The sequence below is a fragment of the Podarcis bocagei genome (genome assembly GCF_964188305.1).
Source record: "Podarcis bocagei genome assembly, chromosome: 14".
Lineage (NCBI taxonomy): Eukaryota > Metazoa > Chordata > Lepidosauria > Squamata > Lacertidae > Podarcis > Podarcis bocagei.
Window position 1 is genome coordinate 36,770,611 of NC_138139.1, and position 16,342 is coordinate 36,786,952.

The 16,342-nt window shown below is 50.0% G+C and overlaps 1 protein-coding gene across 1 annotated transcript in view; it reads left to right on the top strand.

Annotated features, from left to right (window-relative positions):
* Nucleotides 1-16,121, top strand: part of LOC308573492 (cytoplasmic phosphatidylinositol transfer protein 1-like) — a 48,406-nt gene extending 32,285 nt beyond the window's left edge. Inside the window, exons 4-10 of the mRNA XM_081170445.1 lie at nucleotides 1,368-1,456; nucleotides 2,180-2,187; nucleotides 3,488-3,559; nucleotides 4,418-4,513; nucleotides 5,131-5,286; nucleotides 5,989-6,052; nucleotides 12,249-16,121. Of these exons, the coding sequence (XP_081026571.1) occupies nucleotides 1,368-1,456; nucleotides 2,180-2,187; nucleotides 3,488-3,559; nucleotides 4,418-4,513; nucleotides 5,131-5,286; nucleotides 5,989-6,052; nucleotides 12,249-12,502 (739 nt within the window). The 3' untranslated portion in view covers nucleotides 12,503-16,121. The remainder of the gene's footprint in view (nucleotides 1-1,367; nucleotides 1,457-2,179; nucleotides 2,188-3,487; nucleotides 3,560-4,417; nucleotides 4,514-5,130; nucleotides 5,287-5,988; nucleotides 6,053-12,248) is intronic.
* Nucleotides 16,122-16,342: the final 221 nt, after the last annotated feature.

A 16,342-nucleotide genomic window follows, 5' to 3' on the forward strand; every position in this document is an offset into this window, starting at 1 on the left:
AGTGCCACCCGTGTCCCTCTGCCTAACCCTTACCATTCGTCAAAACCAACAGCTGCTACAGGCATCTTTCCAAGCAGAGGCTCTGTTCTGGCTCTCTGACATGCTCAGGATGGCAAAACGTCTTGGCTTGTCCATGTACTTGGCCTTACAAATAGTTTCACTTGTCATTCCACCCACCCAGCTGAAAATAGGCAATGCTTATAAGCTTCAGCAAGGCTAAATCCCCTTGCTTCCAAATGCTCCCGGCATAATGGATCAGGCAGGCAGCCCCTCTCTGCTTCCCGGCTCCTCCCTTTCATTTCTTCCCCTTGCTTCCGCACACTCACATGCACATCCCTCGCTGCAAGCTTCCCTCCTAGGCTGCCGAGACCTGTCCCCTTTTGCCCAACTGTCCATTGGCTCAGAACGTGTGTTTTGGAGACAGCTTTGGCTGCGTGGACTTGTCTCACTGCACCGCTAGCTGCTGCGGGAGCCATCCGTGCAAGAGGGGGCGGTATTTTTAGACTGCATTCTCACGATTCTCCTCTCGGGGGATGCTATTTATAGAGCGCAGAATCTAATCAAAGCGGTTGGGACGGAGGGGCCCTTGCCTTTTCCCACCCCACAGTTTGGGTGCCGCATCGCTTGATCTGTTTGCAGGAAAGCCGGTGAGATTTCAGCTGGTGGTCTAAAGCGACGCGAGAGCCAGCGTCTCCCCTGCTGAGCCCTTCGCGACACAGTGACAAAGAAACGCTCCTGTCTTCCCTCTCCCTTCCCTGCCCCAGGTGTTACAACCTTGTGTCTGTACTCAGCCATTCCTTCCAGCCACATGGAAGCACTTGGCTGTTGGGTGGAGAGGGAATTTTTCAGCCCAAGGGCCGTATTTCCTTCTCGGGAACGTTCCAAGGGCCACATGCCATTTTGCCTGAGGCAAAAATGTGCAGAGCAATGGATGTAAACGTTACCTTTGTAAGGTAGTTTCTACACACATGCATACACCTCTCTCTGCCCCTTTCCAGCTAAGCAAGAGGCAGTATCAGAGTTCAAGGACTCATTCCAGCACGGCAAAAACACTGTTTAGAATCAGTGGCCTGGGCCTTACCTGTCAGAGTCTGCAATGCAAAGTCTCTGGTGCCTTACAGTTTCTCTGCCTCAGTTTATCTTCTGTGCTTTCTAGGATTTTGAACAGAGGTCTTTCCCCAGCCCTAACTGGAGATGCTGGGGATTGAACCTGGGACTTTATGAATGCAAGGCAGATCCTCTGCCCCCTGAGCTACAGCACTTACACATCCCTTTTGGGTTCTAAAGATTTGCCTACTTGGGCTTAGACATGCCCATTTTAAGATTTTCTCTGCTTTCCCCTTTATGCTGTGCTGTCCCACCATTAGCAAGCTGCCTAGCTGGGCTCGCGCTGTGACGCCACGAATATTCTACATCACAGAGAAGGCCTGGAACTATTACCCGTACACAATCACAGGTAAGGAGAGCTCTTCTGAATCAGACAAATCTCCGTCTCACCCAACAACCTCTTTCTGCAGGGCCCAACTAGAGACCTCTTGAGAACCCCAGAATGGAATAGTGTCGGGTGAGGTAGCTGCAATCTTCACTTTTCTCTCCTCTGTCCCTGGCACATAGAATGGATCTACACAGATATATAAAAAAAATAGGGAATTCAAAAGTGTAGGAGCTGCCACGCTAAAAGATTGATATCAGGCAGACGTCTTCACCGTACTGCCTTTGGCACCTGCTGAAAACGTTTAGATAAGCTTATCCAGATATTTAGAATGCTAATGCATTTATGGTTTGTTGGGTTTTTTCTATGTTTTGTTCTTAAGAATGATCTCAGTGTTTTATTCTCTTTGTAAACTGCTTTGAGGTTTCCTACAGTCAAGCGGTATATGAATCTTTTGAACTTTAGTTGGATACAACTCCTGAGCCACCCATCAAGTTGGGCAAAAGGCTTCCCTGGATTTCCATTTGCAGCTTTCCTGATAGGAAGGTGGCTGAGTGCATTGAACCTCAGCCAGTGCTTCTCCTTTCTGCCTGGGCTGTTGTGCTGGAGCTGGGTGGCTTAAGTTGTCAAGGGAAATTCAGTTATGGCTCCCGCGGCAACTGTCCCTCCCCATCTCATTGCTGGTTTTCTCTGTCTCTTTCCTCTGCTGTCCTGCGGATTCCTGGAATCGCCTCGCCATCGGCTCAGAGTACACGGTAAGTGCCAAGATGTGCTTGCGTGTTAGGCACTTTGCTGCTTTTCCAAAGGAACGGCTTGTAGCATGGACTTCCAGAGTGGCCCTGAGGCAGCACCAACTCCTCCAGGCAGGAGGCTGCACATGGGAACAAGTGAATATGCGACAGGGAGGAAAGGAAGGACTGGTTTGGGGATGTCACAGTCAGCCTGTGACATCCCCCCGGTTTATCCTCCCCTTTCTTTCAAGAAGCTGATAGTGGCTGACATGGCCTCCCCAACACCACTGTTTCCTCACAAGAACCCTGCGAGGTAGGTTAGGCCAGCCTTCTCCAACCTCAGGCCGTTGGCCATGCTAGCAGTGGTTGATGGCAGCTGGATTTCCCTCCCCGCAAAATTATAATGCATGATAGCACCACTGCTGTAGTGACTGGAGTGTTGTACTAGGGCCAAATTCTCACTTAGCCATGAGGCCCACTGGGTGCCCTTGAGCCAGTCACTATCTCTTGTGACCTGACCTACATCGCAAGGTTGTTGTGAGGATGAAATGGAGAGTGGGAGAGGCGTGCATGCCGCCTTGAGCTGCTTGGAGGAAAGGTGGGGTATAAATGTGATAATAAATAGATAAAACAAAGAGATAATCTAGGCTTTGCTACCAGACCTATACATTTTAAAGAAGCATAACCTGATCAGTTTGGGCAGAACCCTCCCATTCCTCCATTTTCCTTTATTCCTCCCACCCTGGCCCTTTAAATTATTGGCCATTTTTGCAGCATTGCACCCATTCAATCCTTTCTGCTCAGTGGTAAGCCCTGTTGAGTCCAATAGGACTGGCTCCCAGGTGACTGTGTATAGGATCACACTGTTAGACACACATTCCTGATTTTATGAGCTGGTGTCTTTCAGCAAGTGCTGCAGTCATCACTTCTCTCTCCTTCATCCCTGGCACGCAGGCTGGATCTACACAGATACAGAAAACACCATGAAAATGCTATGGGGTGGGGTGGGGAACACGCTATAAAATATATGTGCAATTTGCCATTGAGCTCTCCAGTGCCATTGGAGTCACATTTTTAACATGCACTTATAACGTTATAATTGCAGCTGTGCAGCTGAGTCCATAGTATGCCCTTGGGTGTTGAGTTATCCATGACCAGGCAGGCGAGAAGGAGCAGCAACTAGCAGTGGGTAGTTGCCTGCCTTCCTCTTTGCCAGCTGCATCTATCCTCCCCCTCCCCAGCCAGCATGGCTAAAATCTGGAGGATCTCAGGTTCCCCATCCCTGGTTCACCTTCTCAGATTCTCCTCCTCGCTTCTTTTACAGTGCTCTTTCCTGCCAAAGTTCTCTATCTACATAGAGACCAAGTACGAGGACAACTGCGGAGACAGCACAAATGTAAGTGCTAATTGGGAAGAGTTCTCAATCTGGCACAGAACTGTCTGCCATCCCTAACAAAGAGGCAACAGGATGCAATGGGAGGTGGGGAGGGTATCCTTTGGTGCCTTGGGTTCCTTGTTTTGCAGTGTGGCCAATCAGGAGCTTCTGTTAAGGGGGAAACGTGCCTCTCCTTTGTATGGAATCGGTGGTCCATTCCCCCATTTAGCCAGCAGGTCCTATTCTGATTGGCTGCGGCTCTTTGAAACTTCAGGCTGATGTCCTCTAGTTGGAGACAGGTTGGCAAGGGGCTTTCTGCTGCATGGCATTTTGCAGAGGACAGGTCCCTGCCCTGAGGAGCTTACAATCTACAATCTAGATCCCCCTCAAAAAAAGCGTTGACACAGTAGTTTGTTAAGAGTGCTGAGAGGAGACCCACATTCACAGCCACAATTAACAGAAGGGTTTAACAATCAGTCCTTCTTCCCAGGGAACTTTGAGAATTGTAGTTTGGAGGGAATAGGGGTTTCCCAACAGCTCTCTGCACCCTAAACAAGCTATAGCTCCCAGTTCTTTAGGAGCCAGGAATGATGAGAGTTTCAGTCCAATATTATCTGGAGGGACACAAATTAAGAAGGCAGGTCAGACCCTTGGTATTGCTCAGTATTGCCTCCACCGGCTGGCAGAGGCTCTCCAGGATTTCAGGTGCGAGGCATGTGCTAGAGATGCTGGGGATTGAACCCAGGACCTTCAGCATGCAAAGCAGATGCTCTGCCACTGAGCTATGGCCTTCCCCAGTTGTTGTGCATCATGCCCTGCCCTACATCCAAGCTGCTGGCCTGACAGCCCCATCTCTTTCTCTACCTCTTGCCCTCCCAGATCTTCCACAAGGAAAACATATTGGGAGACCACGATGTGACATTCCTGGACATCGCCTTTGATGAAATCCCAGAGCGCTACTACCGGAGCCTAGAGGTAACGTGAGGGAGGGAGGCACCTGTCTAGCCAGGTTTGTGTGTGGCCTTTCCCTTGCCTGAGTCCTGCTGTGACTGTAAGGAAAGCCCTGCTGCATCAGACCAAAGGCCCATCTTGTCCATCGTCCTCAGTGGCCTATCAGATGTTCTGGGAAGCCCACAGGCAGGGCAGGAAGCCTTCTGCCTGCATTTATCCCTCACCTACTGGCATTCCAAGGTACACTGCCTCTGAGTGTGGAGGCTCCATTTAACAAGAGCCCTGCTGAATCAGACCAAAGGCCTGTGTAGTCCAGAAATCCTGGGCTGTACCCAGTGTTGGTCTGATGGACCCATCAAAATGAATGGATCAGCCAGCAGCCCATCTAGCCCACCATCCTGTTTTCGCAGTGGCCAGCCAGATGCCTGGAGGGCAGCCCTCAAGCAGGACCCAACTGCAAGAGCGCTCTCTCCTACTGTGGTTTCCAGCAACTGCTGCCTCCAACCATGGAGGCAGATTGCAACCATCATGGCTACTAGCCATTGGTAGCCTTCTCCTCCATGAATTTGTCCAGTTTTTCTCTAAAACTATTCAAATGGAGGTCCACTGGCTCCTTATACTTGTCTTCTCCATGTTGGTAGGATCTCCGGTACTTCAGCTCGACCAAGACTGGCCGTGGCCCGCTCCAGGAGGGCTGGCGAGAGCATACCAAACCCATCATGTGCTCCTACAAGCTGGTGACGGTCAAGTTTGAGGTGTGGGGGCTGCAGACACGGGTGGAGCAGTTTGCTCACAAGGTGAGAGCTCAGCCTGGAGACATTTGGGGACCTGGAGGGATGGACTGGGCCCTGCTTTTGCTGGGAGTGTGGGAGGTACCCTTCCTGAGTTTTGAGAAGTCCTTGATTCTCATCAGACAGATTATCCCCCTGCCTCAAAGCAATATTCTGTGCCGGGGTGGGGAACCTGTGCCTGCCTAGATGCTGCTAGACCACAAAGCCCATCATCCCTGAAACACAATGGATTGCTGTTGTGATCCTCAGGAATGTCCGCCTCCAAGGAGGGCTGGTGGCTCAAGCCAGGGGAGTTCAAAGGTTCCTGGGTTCCTGGGGAAGGCAGAAGTCAGCATCTTGGAGGAGGATCAGGGTGTGTTCAGGACCACAGACAGTGCTTCTGCAGCTGAGCCAACCATCCATGTTGTCTCAGCAAGGTCGTGGAGCAACTGGCTTCATAGCAGGGTTAGGCAGTCACTGACTGGACTATGCTTGCTGGGGCTGATGGGAGGTGCAATCCAAAACAGGGAAGGCTTCTCTGGAGCATAGGAGATCAGTCTGTGCATTGCTGCCTCCTGCTGGCAGGGCTCTCAACCGCTCTGCTAGCATAGCAGCCTTCGGTGGTTACAGTGGGAGGGGGGTGACCCTCCCCATGGGGCTTGCTGTGATCATTGCCCCCCAAAAGATAGAAGATACCTGAGGAGTTGTTAACCTAGTTTTGGGTTGCAGGCCATCCGGGACATCTTGCTGATCGGCCACAGGCAAGCTTTTGCCTGGGTGGACGAGTGGTGTGGTAAGTGAGCCTTTTTGTTGTGTTGCTGGTGGCAGAGCGGGTGGGAAGAAGTGTGTGTGAAAACTCTTTGAGCCGTGGGAGAATCAAGCTTCAGGGTCCCCTTTCCCTAGGCTGCCCTGCTCTTTACATCATTGCGTTTTGCATTCATCAGTATGGACCTCCTGTTTCCTCCTAATCAGCAACACAGAGTAGGGCCCTCGTTTTTTTAAACTTTAAGCATGCACTGAATTAATGGGGAGAGCCTCCTGCCCTTCACTGTGCTTTTAAATCCCCTGGTTGTAAGTACAACAAGATGGTTAAATGGTAACTAATCTGTGACCTGCATTCTTGAGTGTGGGCCCCTCCGATGGGATCCTACAACTGCACACAAATGGAAATGTTGTTTTTGGAAAACGTTTGCTTTGTTTAAAAGCTGTCACTGGTGTCTCCCATAAATCTCAAGCCCCGCTTATTTTATTTATCTGTATTTACTAAACCTGTTTCTAGCCCTCTTCTTGGTTTTGAAGATCTCCACAAAGTGCACAAAAGAGCAATACACCGTTAATAAAATTCATCTTGAAACAAAGAGGTCTACAGCTGAGAGGAGGGACAGCGGTGATCAGTGTTCGCAAACTTTTGGGATCCACTTTGGGGAATATTATGTAGCAAATCAATTCTGACGTAATGTGTCCAGTTGTGTGCAGTTCTAGGTTTCTTGGCAAAGAAGTGGGGTTGTGATCACCAAAGCTGTGGAGGCCGGTCCATCAGAGTGACCACTGCCCCACCCATCTCACTCTGCCCTCAGCCAGCCCCCTCCTGCCTGCCTTCCTCCTTACAGCCCATTGAAGGTGTGGCCCTGGCTGTCATCTTGCTCCTCCTTAGTCTCTGTGTCACCATTGTAGAACTCATACAAAAACTCCTTTTATTAAAGAGCCCCGTAGTGCCTCTAAGCCACCTCTGGTTAGCAGCTGCCACAAAATTTCTCACCCCTCTAAACTATCTGAGACACAGCGTCCTTCTTACCTCACAAATCCCCTTCTGAGGAACTGTAAGCGAAAAAGGTGTTTAGACTCCCGCAGGTAAGTGGAAGGCAGAACATTACTACCTGACCCCACTTTTTTCTTACCTTCCTTTTCTAACCCTGCTAACTTTTCCCCTCAACCCCTGTCCTCTTCATTTCCACTCTCCAATGTTTTCCTGAGCCTCCTCTTCCTTTGAGTTTTGCTCCAGTGTTGACCGAGTTTGTACTATCTTGTACCAGTGCTGCCTGGGTCTAAGGTCTCTTGAGTGTGCATGTGCAGGATTAACTCCAGCCTGATGGGGGGTGAGGGGCTCTCCTCCTTGCCCCCTACAGTGGGCTTACATAGCAGCAGCAGCTCTCAGACCAGTGTTTTCGGCCACTTCAAATTTCCCATAATGCCCAGAGGAGCCTGATTTAGTGTTGCTCTGGGGCATTGTGGGAAATTTAAAATGGCAGCTTGTTGATTCTTAAGACACCCCCCACACACACACACACAGGGAGGAGGTCTTAAGCCTGCAGCAGTGCCAAGGGGGCTCTCAGCTGCCTGGTGTTATTGGGAGCTGATGCCAACCCTGAAAACACACACTCAGAGCGAGCCAGTGGATTCAGAACCACATCTCTACTGCAACCCCACACCACAAGGGAACACAGGAATCTTTCATTTCCAGAGAGTAGGGCTGATCTCCTAGGCCTTTCCTGCTCAATTATAATATCACAGGCAACACAAGGGACCTCCAGAAGCCATCCAGCCCACCCTTCCTCACTGCAGGATCTGTGACATTGCTTGCTACCTTGCCTCTCTTTAAATGCATCCTGCTGGCTCCCAAGGCAAGCTGGTGTTCCACTATCAAACATATCTGACTAGGTGGAAGCTTATTCTACTTTGCAGCCAGAATGTGCCATGATCCCCTGCTAGTTTCCACCTATTGGTTCTAATTCTAGGTTAGGGAAAGGGGCTGTAACTTGGAGGTGGAGCATCTGCTTTGCATGCAGGGAAGTCCCCTGGCATCTCCAGGCAGAGCTGGGAGAAACACCTGTCTGAGCCTCTACCAGTCAGTGTAGGGGATATTGGGCTAGATGGAGCAATGGTCTGACCCTATGTTCCTACATCATCCTGCCTTCTGGAGTAACTGAGAATAAGGTCCTCAGAAAACGAATTAAGTGCAGTTCATGTCAGGCTGGCATAAGGGACTCTGGGAGGGCAGTGATGCAAAGGCAATCAAACTACAACCAAGGAGTTTATTTTTTATAAGGGTCAGGCAACATCCTGGGAAGCATTGCAGCCTGGAAAGGGCAGGCTTGTTTGTGTGGCTGGGTTCCCTGCTAGGAGAGGGCACACAGAACCTGACTCCCCATTTCAGATCCACAACTGAGGACCTATGGGCCATGCAGTCCCTCCCCACACCTCCCCACACACACTGGGGCCACTCCATCGGTCCAGCTGTGTGCTTGCCTGTGCCGCCCCCTGGTGGTAGCAGAGAAGCAAAGTGAAGAAGGGGAAATGAGGGTAGCTGCAAAAGGAGCAGGGAGGGTGTGAGGTCTCGGGAGAAGCCCATGGCAGCTACAGGGGTCAACAAGGCATTGTATGAGGCTTGTCCCTTTTGCTGTGAGTTGTTGGCTCTTTGCAGGTGCTGGCTAGGTTACTTTGCCTATTACTGCTGGCCACCTTTGTAGTGAGATGGGATGAGGATCAGACAAGTGCATGGAGGATATCCACAGATGCTAGCCCCAATGGCTGCGTTCTGCCTCTACGGTCGGAGGCAGTAATGCTACTGAATGCCAATTGCTGGAAACCGCAGGAGGGGAAAGTGTTCTTGAGCTCAGGTCCACAGGCATCTGGGCGGCCCTTGTGAGAACAGGATGCTGGACCATTGGTCCATCAGGCTGCTCTTGCATTCTTATATTCTCATTTATTTCATCATCTGCCATCCTCATTTTATTTGCACTCCACTGGTCCTTCTGAAAGGAAGCACAAAGCAACTAGCATTTTGCAGAAACAAATGCAACAGCTAAAGGCAAACAGGAGGAGACTTTGGGGCGGCTTCTCCAGGCAGGTCTGGGAGAGACCCCTGCCTGAAACCCTGGAGAGCTGGAACAGTGCTCTGGCATACAGAAGCAGAGGCAAAGGACAGGAGGGAGGACCAAATGGGCCTTCGGCCTGATTGATCAGGTTTCTTCTTATGTTCTTATAAGCACCTGAGGTGAGAGAGCAGTGCACCAAACAGAATAGCTGGGAAGAAACCACCAGTGTCTGTGCAGAAGGTTTCAGGAAGAGTGCCTGTTCGCTTGTAGCACCACCTGCTGGCAGAATGCGGCACTAGAACTTGGAAACTTATATGCAGAGGATAGATAACAAAGCCAAAGCGCCAAATACACTCGGTGTTGTTTTCATTGTTTAAAATACATTTTAGCATTCGTGGTTGCTTAATTTATTTGGATTTAAGCACATAGGGCATAATTCACAAAGTTTAGTTAAATTACATAGGGATTGGAGCAAAGAACTACCGCAGAAAAACCTCCCTGGCCAAGGAAACGTTTGTTTTGCTCTCATTATTTTCTGAGATTCCACCAAACGGGGCACATTTTTGGGCCTCACTTTGCAGGAGGGTTAGAAACTTGGTGCATTTCTGTAGTCATTTAATGCAAGCTGAGATTTTTGTCAGGGCTTTGGATTGTGCTCCCCATCGATAATTCTGAACAATTTAAGATTGTAGCTGCTTTTCAAGAAGAAGGCAGTTGTGTTCCATGAGCTGCCTCCTAAGCTCTGTGTAGTGTGACCCAAATTAGCTGTGGCCAGCGAAGGAGGCTGTCGACAAGATGGAGAGACGAGTGCTGATCAAGCTGCAGCTTGACAGGACTGGACTAAATGGGTCATTGGCTTCTGCGTAAAACAACTTCCTGTGCCCTTCCTGTTAGGGATCCTGGTAGCTTTTCCCTCCCCTTCTCTGTCTCCTGCATAATGGTACTAACAACTCTGCCCTCCACTCACTGCTGCTCAGGGCTTTCTCATCCCTTTTCACCTTCAACCTCCCCCTTTTCTGATGATCTGTGCTGTGATAGTTCTGCTCCTGAGAGAGAAGGGTTCCTTAACCCACGTCGTCTCAGCGTACAGATCATCGCTTGGCAGACATCTGGGAAAGGCCCCCTGAACTGAGTCGCCACATTTTGCACCTCTCTTACCCCGAGCAGATGGCCAGGCTCTGTTTAGAGGGCAGGATTTGATCTCATCCTGCACAGCCCATTTTCCGTTGGGTGGGGTTAGGGCCAAGGGGCCAAATGTGCTCCCCACAGCAAGAAGGAGAAATCCTGTCCACAGACACCATTGCAGTTGGTGGTGCATTTGGGACCGGCCCGTTGTCTCTCTGAAAAGAGCGGAGATGCGGCCCTCGCAGCACCAGCGTCTTGTGATGGCCCCTCGTTGGCTCTTTGTGGGGCCTCAGCGCCTCCAGGTTTCCTGTGCCTCCTTCCGCCGAGCCCGGCTTGCTTTACTGAGCTTTGAGAGCATCTCTGCGTGTTACAGACATGTCCCTGGAAGAGGTTCGTGCCTTCGAGACTCAGATGCACGTGGCCACAAATAAAAACTTCAGCACCCAGGACCCTTAACGCCCCACCTGGCCAGCCCTGCCCAGGACTCCCGTTTTGTATGTATATGTTTTGTTTTTGCCTTTTGGTCTTTCCTTTCTTCTCCTGGATCTCGGCATAGCAGGTCCCAGCCCTATTCCTGCTAAGGCTCCCCTGTCCTTTGCAGACCCAGCTATGCCTTTTCTGTGCCCAAGACGCATGAGAGCAGCAGCAGCAGTGCAAAGGGTGTCTGGAGCATGTTGGGAAAGGGCTGTAACTTAGGGGCAGAGCATCTGCTTTACATGCAGAACTCTCAGGTTCAGTCCTCGGCGTCTCCAGGTAGGGCTGGGAGACACCTCCGTCTGAAATCCTGGAGAGCCATTGCCACTCAGTGTAGGCCATATTAAGCCAGATGGACCAATGGTATGATTCTGTCCAAGGCAGCTACCAATTGTTCCTGTGATGAGCATTAAACTGACTTCATGGCTTTCCCCGATAGATGTGCAGGAATGCTGGGTCACTAGCCAACCTGAATGGAAGGGGGAATTCCATTCAGAGTGCCAATCCTTACCTAGCAAACACAGCAGCATGCAGTGCAATAGGGACAGGGATCCTTGTACTTGGGGAATGGCAAAGTTTTCAGAAGTATACGCACAAATAGAGGAAAGAAAGAGAGGAGAAAACATATAAGGAGCATCAACAATACCAGCCCAGGAAAGTTCGAGCACCTGTGTTGGGTGGGATGGCGAGTGGAATGGAGTATCTTACTAGTGGTTTCCCGCTGCTCTCAGAAAGGGAGGGAAAGGGGGTAACCCGCTGGCCTGGATTTGAATCTGAGTCCTCTGCTTCCAGAAGGGATGGATGGATGGATTGGTCTGTGAACTGTCCTGAGACCTCTGGGTATATGGCAGAATATAAATTCAGTAAATAAATAAAATTGATCCACTGCCCAGAATTGAGTGTGATATGTTCATTGTTATGACAGTGGTGATTTTATTATTGTAATCATTGTTTTTATTTTAAATTACACTTGATTTAGATTTGGGCTTTCAAAAACAAATATTCAACTTTATGTTTAAGGGTTATCAGTGATACAATAGTGAGCTGTACTCAGTGGTGATACAGTAATTGTACATTATTACAAATAAGAATAATGCTATGCCAATAAAAGCTGAATGAATGAATAATAATAATTGTTATAAGTCCTCCTCAGGGTGAAGGGCAGATTAGTATTACAATTTCTATCCCACTAGTATTCCAAAGAACTTAAGGTGGTCTTTTATTGTTCTCCCGCTCTCCATTTCCCCCCTCACAACAACCCTGTGTGGTAGGCTGAGAGACAGGGGACCTACTCTAGGTCCCCCAGTGATCTTCATTGGAACCTTGCTTTCCCAAGTTCTTGTCTGACACTCTATCCACTATACCACGCTTTCGCACCTGGGGATGGAGGGGAAGCTAAAATCGACCCTTGCCTCGCTCTCCTCCCCGTTAAGGCTCCAGAGAGAGGCGAGTGGTGCCCTGGGGGAGGAGAGGCAGCCGCTCGGGCCTAACCCAAAGAGAGGCAGCAAGCGCCCCCCCTTCCCACCAACCTCAACCTCTTCTCAGAAAGCCTCCCTCCACCTTTTCTTCCCACAGGGATGACGATGGACGAGGTGCGCCTGTACGAGAAGGAAACCCAGGAGGCGACCAACGAGATTGTCGGCATGGCGGAGCCCACCTTCACCCTCAGCGGAATGCGCCTGCCCCCCAACACCCAGAGCGCCCCTTCCACTCCCCTCAGCGGCGACGCGCCAGACTTCCTCAGTGTGCCCAAGGACAGACCGCGGAAGAAATCTGCCCCAGAGATGCTCTCTCTGCCGGTCCTGAGGGAGCGTGCCAACGCAGAGTGAAGCCTGGCCCCACGAGGCTCACCCCAGCTCCTGATTCCCCATGCCTTCCTTCGTCAAAGAGACTTGCCCCCTCCCACACTTCATTTACATAGGAAGGCATGTATCTTGCTTTCGTCTGGTTTTTTAAAAGAAATTATTTATGTGTGGGTTTTTTTAATGACCTTTCTGAGTTTCTCCTTGTCCTGAATTGGGCAACACCCACCTGCTGGACTGAGGAAAGGCCTACGACTTGTGGCCCGCCACTCCCCCGGATTTCGGCAGCTCTCCTGAAAAGTAAACCTTTCTGACTTGTTCTGGCTGGCGTCCATCCAAACGTGGCAGGGATTCTCTGACTTTTCCCTTGTTTGACCTGGGGCACTTGTGATATTCCTGTATTGCAGAATAACACACCCACCCTGGTCCAGACACACACATCCTGAGCTTTTCCTCGCTTGCAGAAATGTTGAGTGAAATTTACTGCAGCATCTTAAGTTCCTTTGGGACTCAGCGGAGTGGGCAGGCCTGGATTGCTTGTCTCCCACCAGCTCAGCAGTCACGAAAGGGGACTTCCGTGGTAGCAGGGGTCATAGCTCAGGGGCAAAGCATCTGCTTTGCAAGCAGAAGGTCCCAGGTTCAATCCCTGCCATTGAGTTCTGTGTGCTGGGACAACTAGAGTCTTAAGAATCATCAGTGGAATAAGGACCCCTCCAGACTGAGGGTTTGTTTGGTTGTTTTATGCAGAGGTTTTCTGCAGCGTGTCATTGACACAATCATAGTGCGTTCATGGTGGATGTATCCTGGGGTGTCCACACTTTGTTCCACTTTATTAGCTGTTCTGTGATGCTTTCCAAAGGTTATCACTTCTATGACACCTGGACGGGCAGCTCCTGTTCTCTAGTACAACAAAGCAAGAACCACCACCACCTCTGAAAAATACTGGAACATTAGTGGTATATAAAAAGTTGCAGGATTTCTGCCCTGAATCTTTAGTAGGTGCAAACAGGATTGCACATATCTGCCCTGATACCATTGTGAGCACAAATATTGGTAAATGCACAATATAAAGGATGTCTGGAGGGGCCTTTACACTGATTAACAGTGTTCTTTGTAACACAGACAGGCCTTTTCTGAATAGGATTTCCTGTTATTTGTCCCCCCGTTTATTCAGAATGTGCCAATATATCCAGCTAGGCTGGAGAGCAAACCTGCCAATACTTTCCACACCACCCTCATGCAGAATTTGATAGCAAGGCTCAGCATTGTGCATGCTAAGGATCTCCATTCTGGGGGCTGCTATAAAACAAGCTTCTAGTCCCTGTGGCTACAGAGAGCAACTTGAAATTACTGTATAGGCAATACCTGGTAATGTTTTTTGAAGCTGGGACTGAGCAGGACTGCTAGGTAGCCAGGATTGCTGCTTTTGGAGCTCTCACCCAGTGCCTTGCGGCTAGCAAAAGGAGAACAAATTAATGAAATCTGTTTACACTGGCATAAAGGATTAAGAGCAGAAGGGCACAGGCTCAATCACCAGCATCTCCAGGTAGGGCTAGGAAAGACCCCCATCTTAAGACCCAAGAGAACTGCTGCCGGTCAGTGTAGACCTGCTTTCCCTATCCTAAGGTCCTCCAGTTGTTTTGGACTACAGTTCCCATAAGAACATAAGGAGAGCCTGCTGGACCAGGCGAGTGGCCCATCTAGTCCAGCATCCTATTCTCACAGCGGCCAGAAAGATGCCTGTAAGAAACCTGCAAGCAGAATTCAAGCATCTGGGTTTCTAGCAACTGGTATGGCAATGCTGGCTGATGAAAGTTGCAGTCCAAAATATCTGGAGGGTACCAGGTTGTCAAAGATTAGCATAGACAATACTGAGCTGCACGGATCAACGGGAGACAAATGCTCAGAGGGAGAGCACAGGCTTCCTGAAACCCTGGAGAGCTGCTGCCACTTAGTGTGGACAATACTGGGCAAGATGGACCAATGGTCTGACTTACCCTAAGGCAGTTTCCCTATGTGTCTTAAATTAATAATATTCTCCTGGGTCTTTGTGATGCTGAGCCAGAGTCCTAGTCCTTTCCAGCCCTTCTGCCTCCCTCACACAGTGGCCCCCAGACCTCTTCCTCTGTGCCTTTGGAACAGGGACCATTCCCACTACTGCAACAAATGTCTGCAGAATCCCCTCCTCATGGGAGGTGGGAAGCATCAGTGCCCTCAGCGTCCATCAGCCACAGCCAGGCCATGCACATAAATGGAGCCCTGCAGGATCAGGCCAAAGGCCCATCTGGTCCAGCATCCCGTCTTTGTTGTGGCTGTGAGAAGCCCCTGACAGCACAGGTAGGACATGTCCATATTGGCTAATAGCCATTGATGGTCCTATTCTCCATGAATAGCCTTATCCTCCAGGAAAAGTTGCCCATGTGGCTCTTGGAAGGCTCCCCAAAAAGGAATGAGCCTTGCCTTCTTTCGCCTCTGGTCCTGCCCATAAATTTGATGTGAGCGTAGGAAGCGCCTTGCTGGATCCGGCCCATAGCCCATCTATTCCTGCCTCTTGTTCTCCCAGAGGCCAACTAAACACATTGGGGAAGCCTGCAAACAGGACCCAACCACAACAGCCGTCTCCCCTCTTTTCAGCAACTGAAACTCAGAGGCCATCGCCTGCCAACTCTCCTGCCATCACCAGCGTCCAACTTTTTTGCCTTGCAGAAAACCAGAAGTGCAGCCCCCGTCTGGAAGGGGGCTTCAAGGCGGTGCCACAGATTCCTCAGATGTCAGCCTCTCAAGTCTTAATGTGCTCTCCGGACCTCAATGTACAAGCATCCTTACTGGAATTTGCACTGCTTTCTGTCGCAGAACGGAACTGCTGCCCTTTTTGAGTGTAGGCATCGGCTCCTAGCTTCTTTTGTGGTTGGTCCCTTCGATTCCCAGACTGCCATCCCAGCTGCTACATTTTGCCTCTGAATGCACAGAAATTGCTGGATCCTCACCCTTTTTGATGGAAGCGCTTTGGAGGGACCGAACAGACCTCGAGAAAAAACATCCTCAGAAAGCTTGCCGTGTGGTTCAGGGTTGCCAGTGGAGGAACATGGACTGGTGTTTGATGCACATTATCGAGGTCAAACAAGTTTTGAAGTGTTGCTTGGGTGGGATTCTGACCCCTAAGATCCATCCAAGCTCCCAGGAAGAATAGATGGCACAGAAAGATGATCCAGCAATATGTATTTTAGTTAGCCATCTATGGACTATGCTTACACTTTTTATGTGTGCTGAAATATGGGGAACTAGGACTGCAGCCCCATCAGCCATCTCTCACCCAGATTTTGGCGGGGAAGTGTCTGAGAATGTATGGAACACCCTTGTGTTTCTGGGCCTTTTGAGAACCCGGGTGGCAAACATGGATTGGGGCCTGTTCTCATCCAGTGTATAAGCTGAGAGGCTCCCTGAATTCCATGGGGACCGGAAATGGGAGGAAATTGGTGTGTATGGGAAAATCCTATGTAGATAATTTGTGATCTCTGTAGGAGCCATTCTGTTATGCTTTATTTTTAAAAAAACAATTGAGTGATAAAACAGTTTCTCATGGGAAAACCATCCTTGTGCTTCTGCAACTGGCTCAGTAGGGGTCAACATGATGTTGACGATCATACCGGATTTGTATTTTATTTATTACACTTCCATCCCCTGGGTCCTTACTGCTCTTGCTCTGGCTCTCTTGAGCGACCTTTCATACAGCATTGGGTGTCTGCCCACATATTTCCCGGCATCATTTGTAAAACCTCTGCACTTGCACTAAAGGGGTGTCATATAAAATCAGTGGTGGCTGGTGCCCATTGAGACTGGTGGGGCAGGAGGCCAACAGTAGGTGGC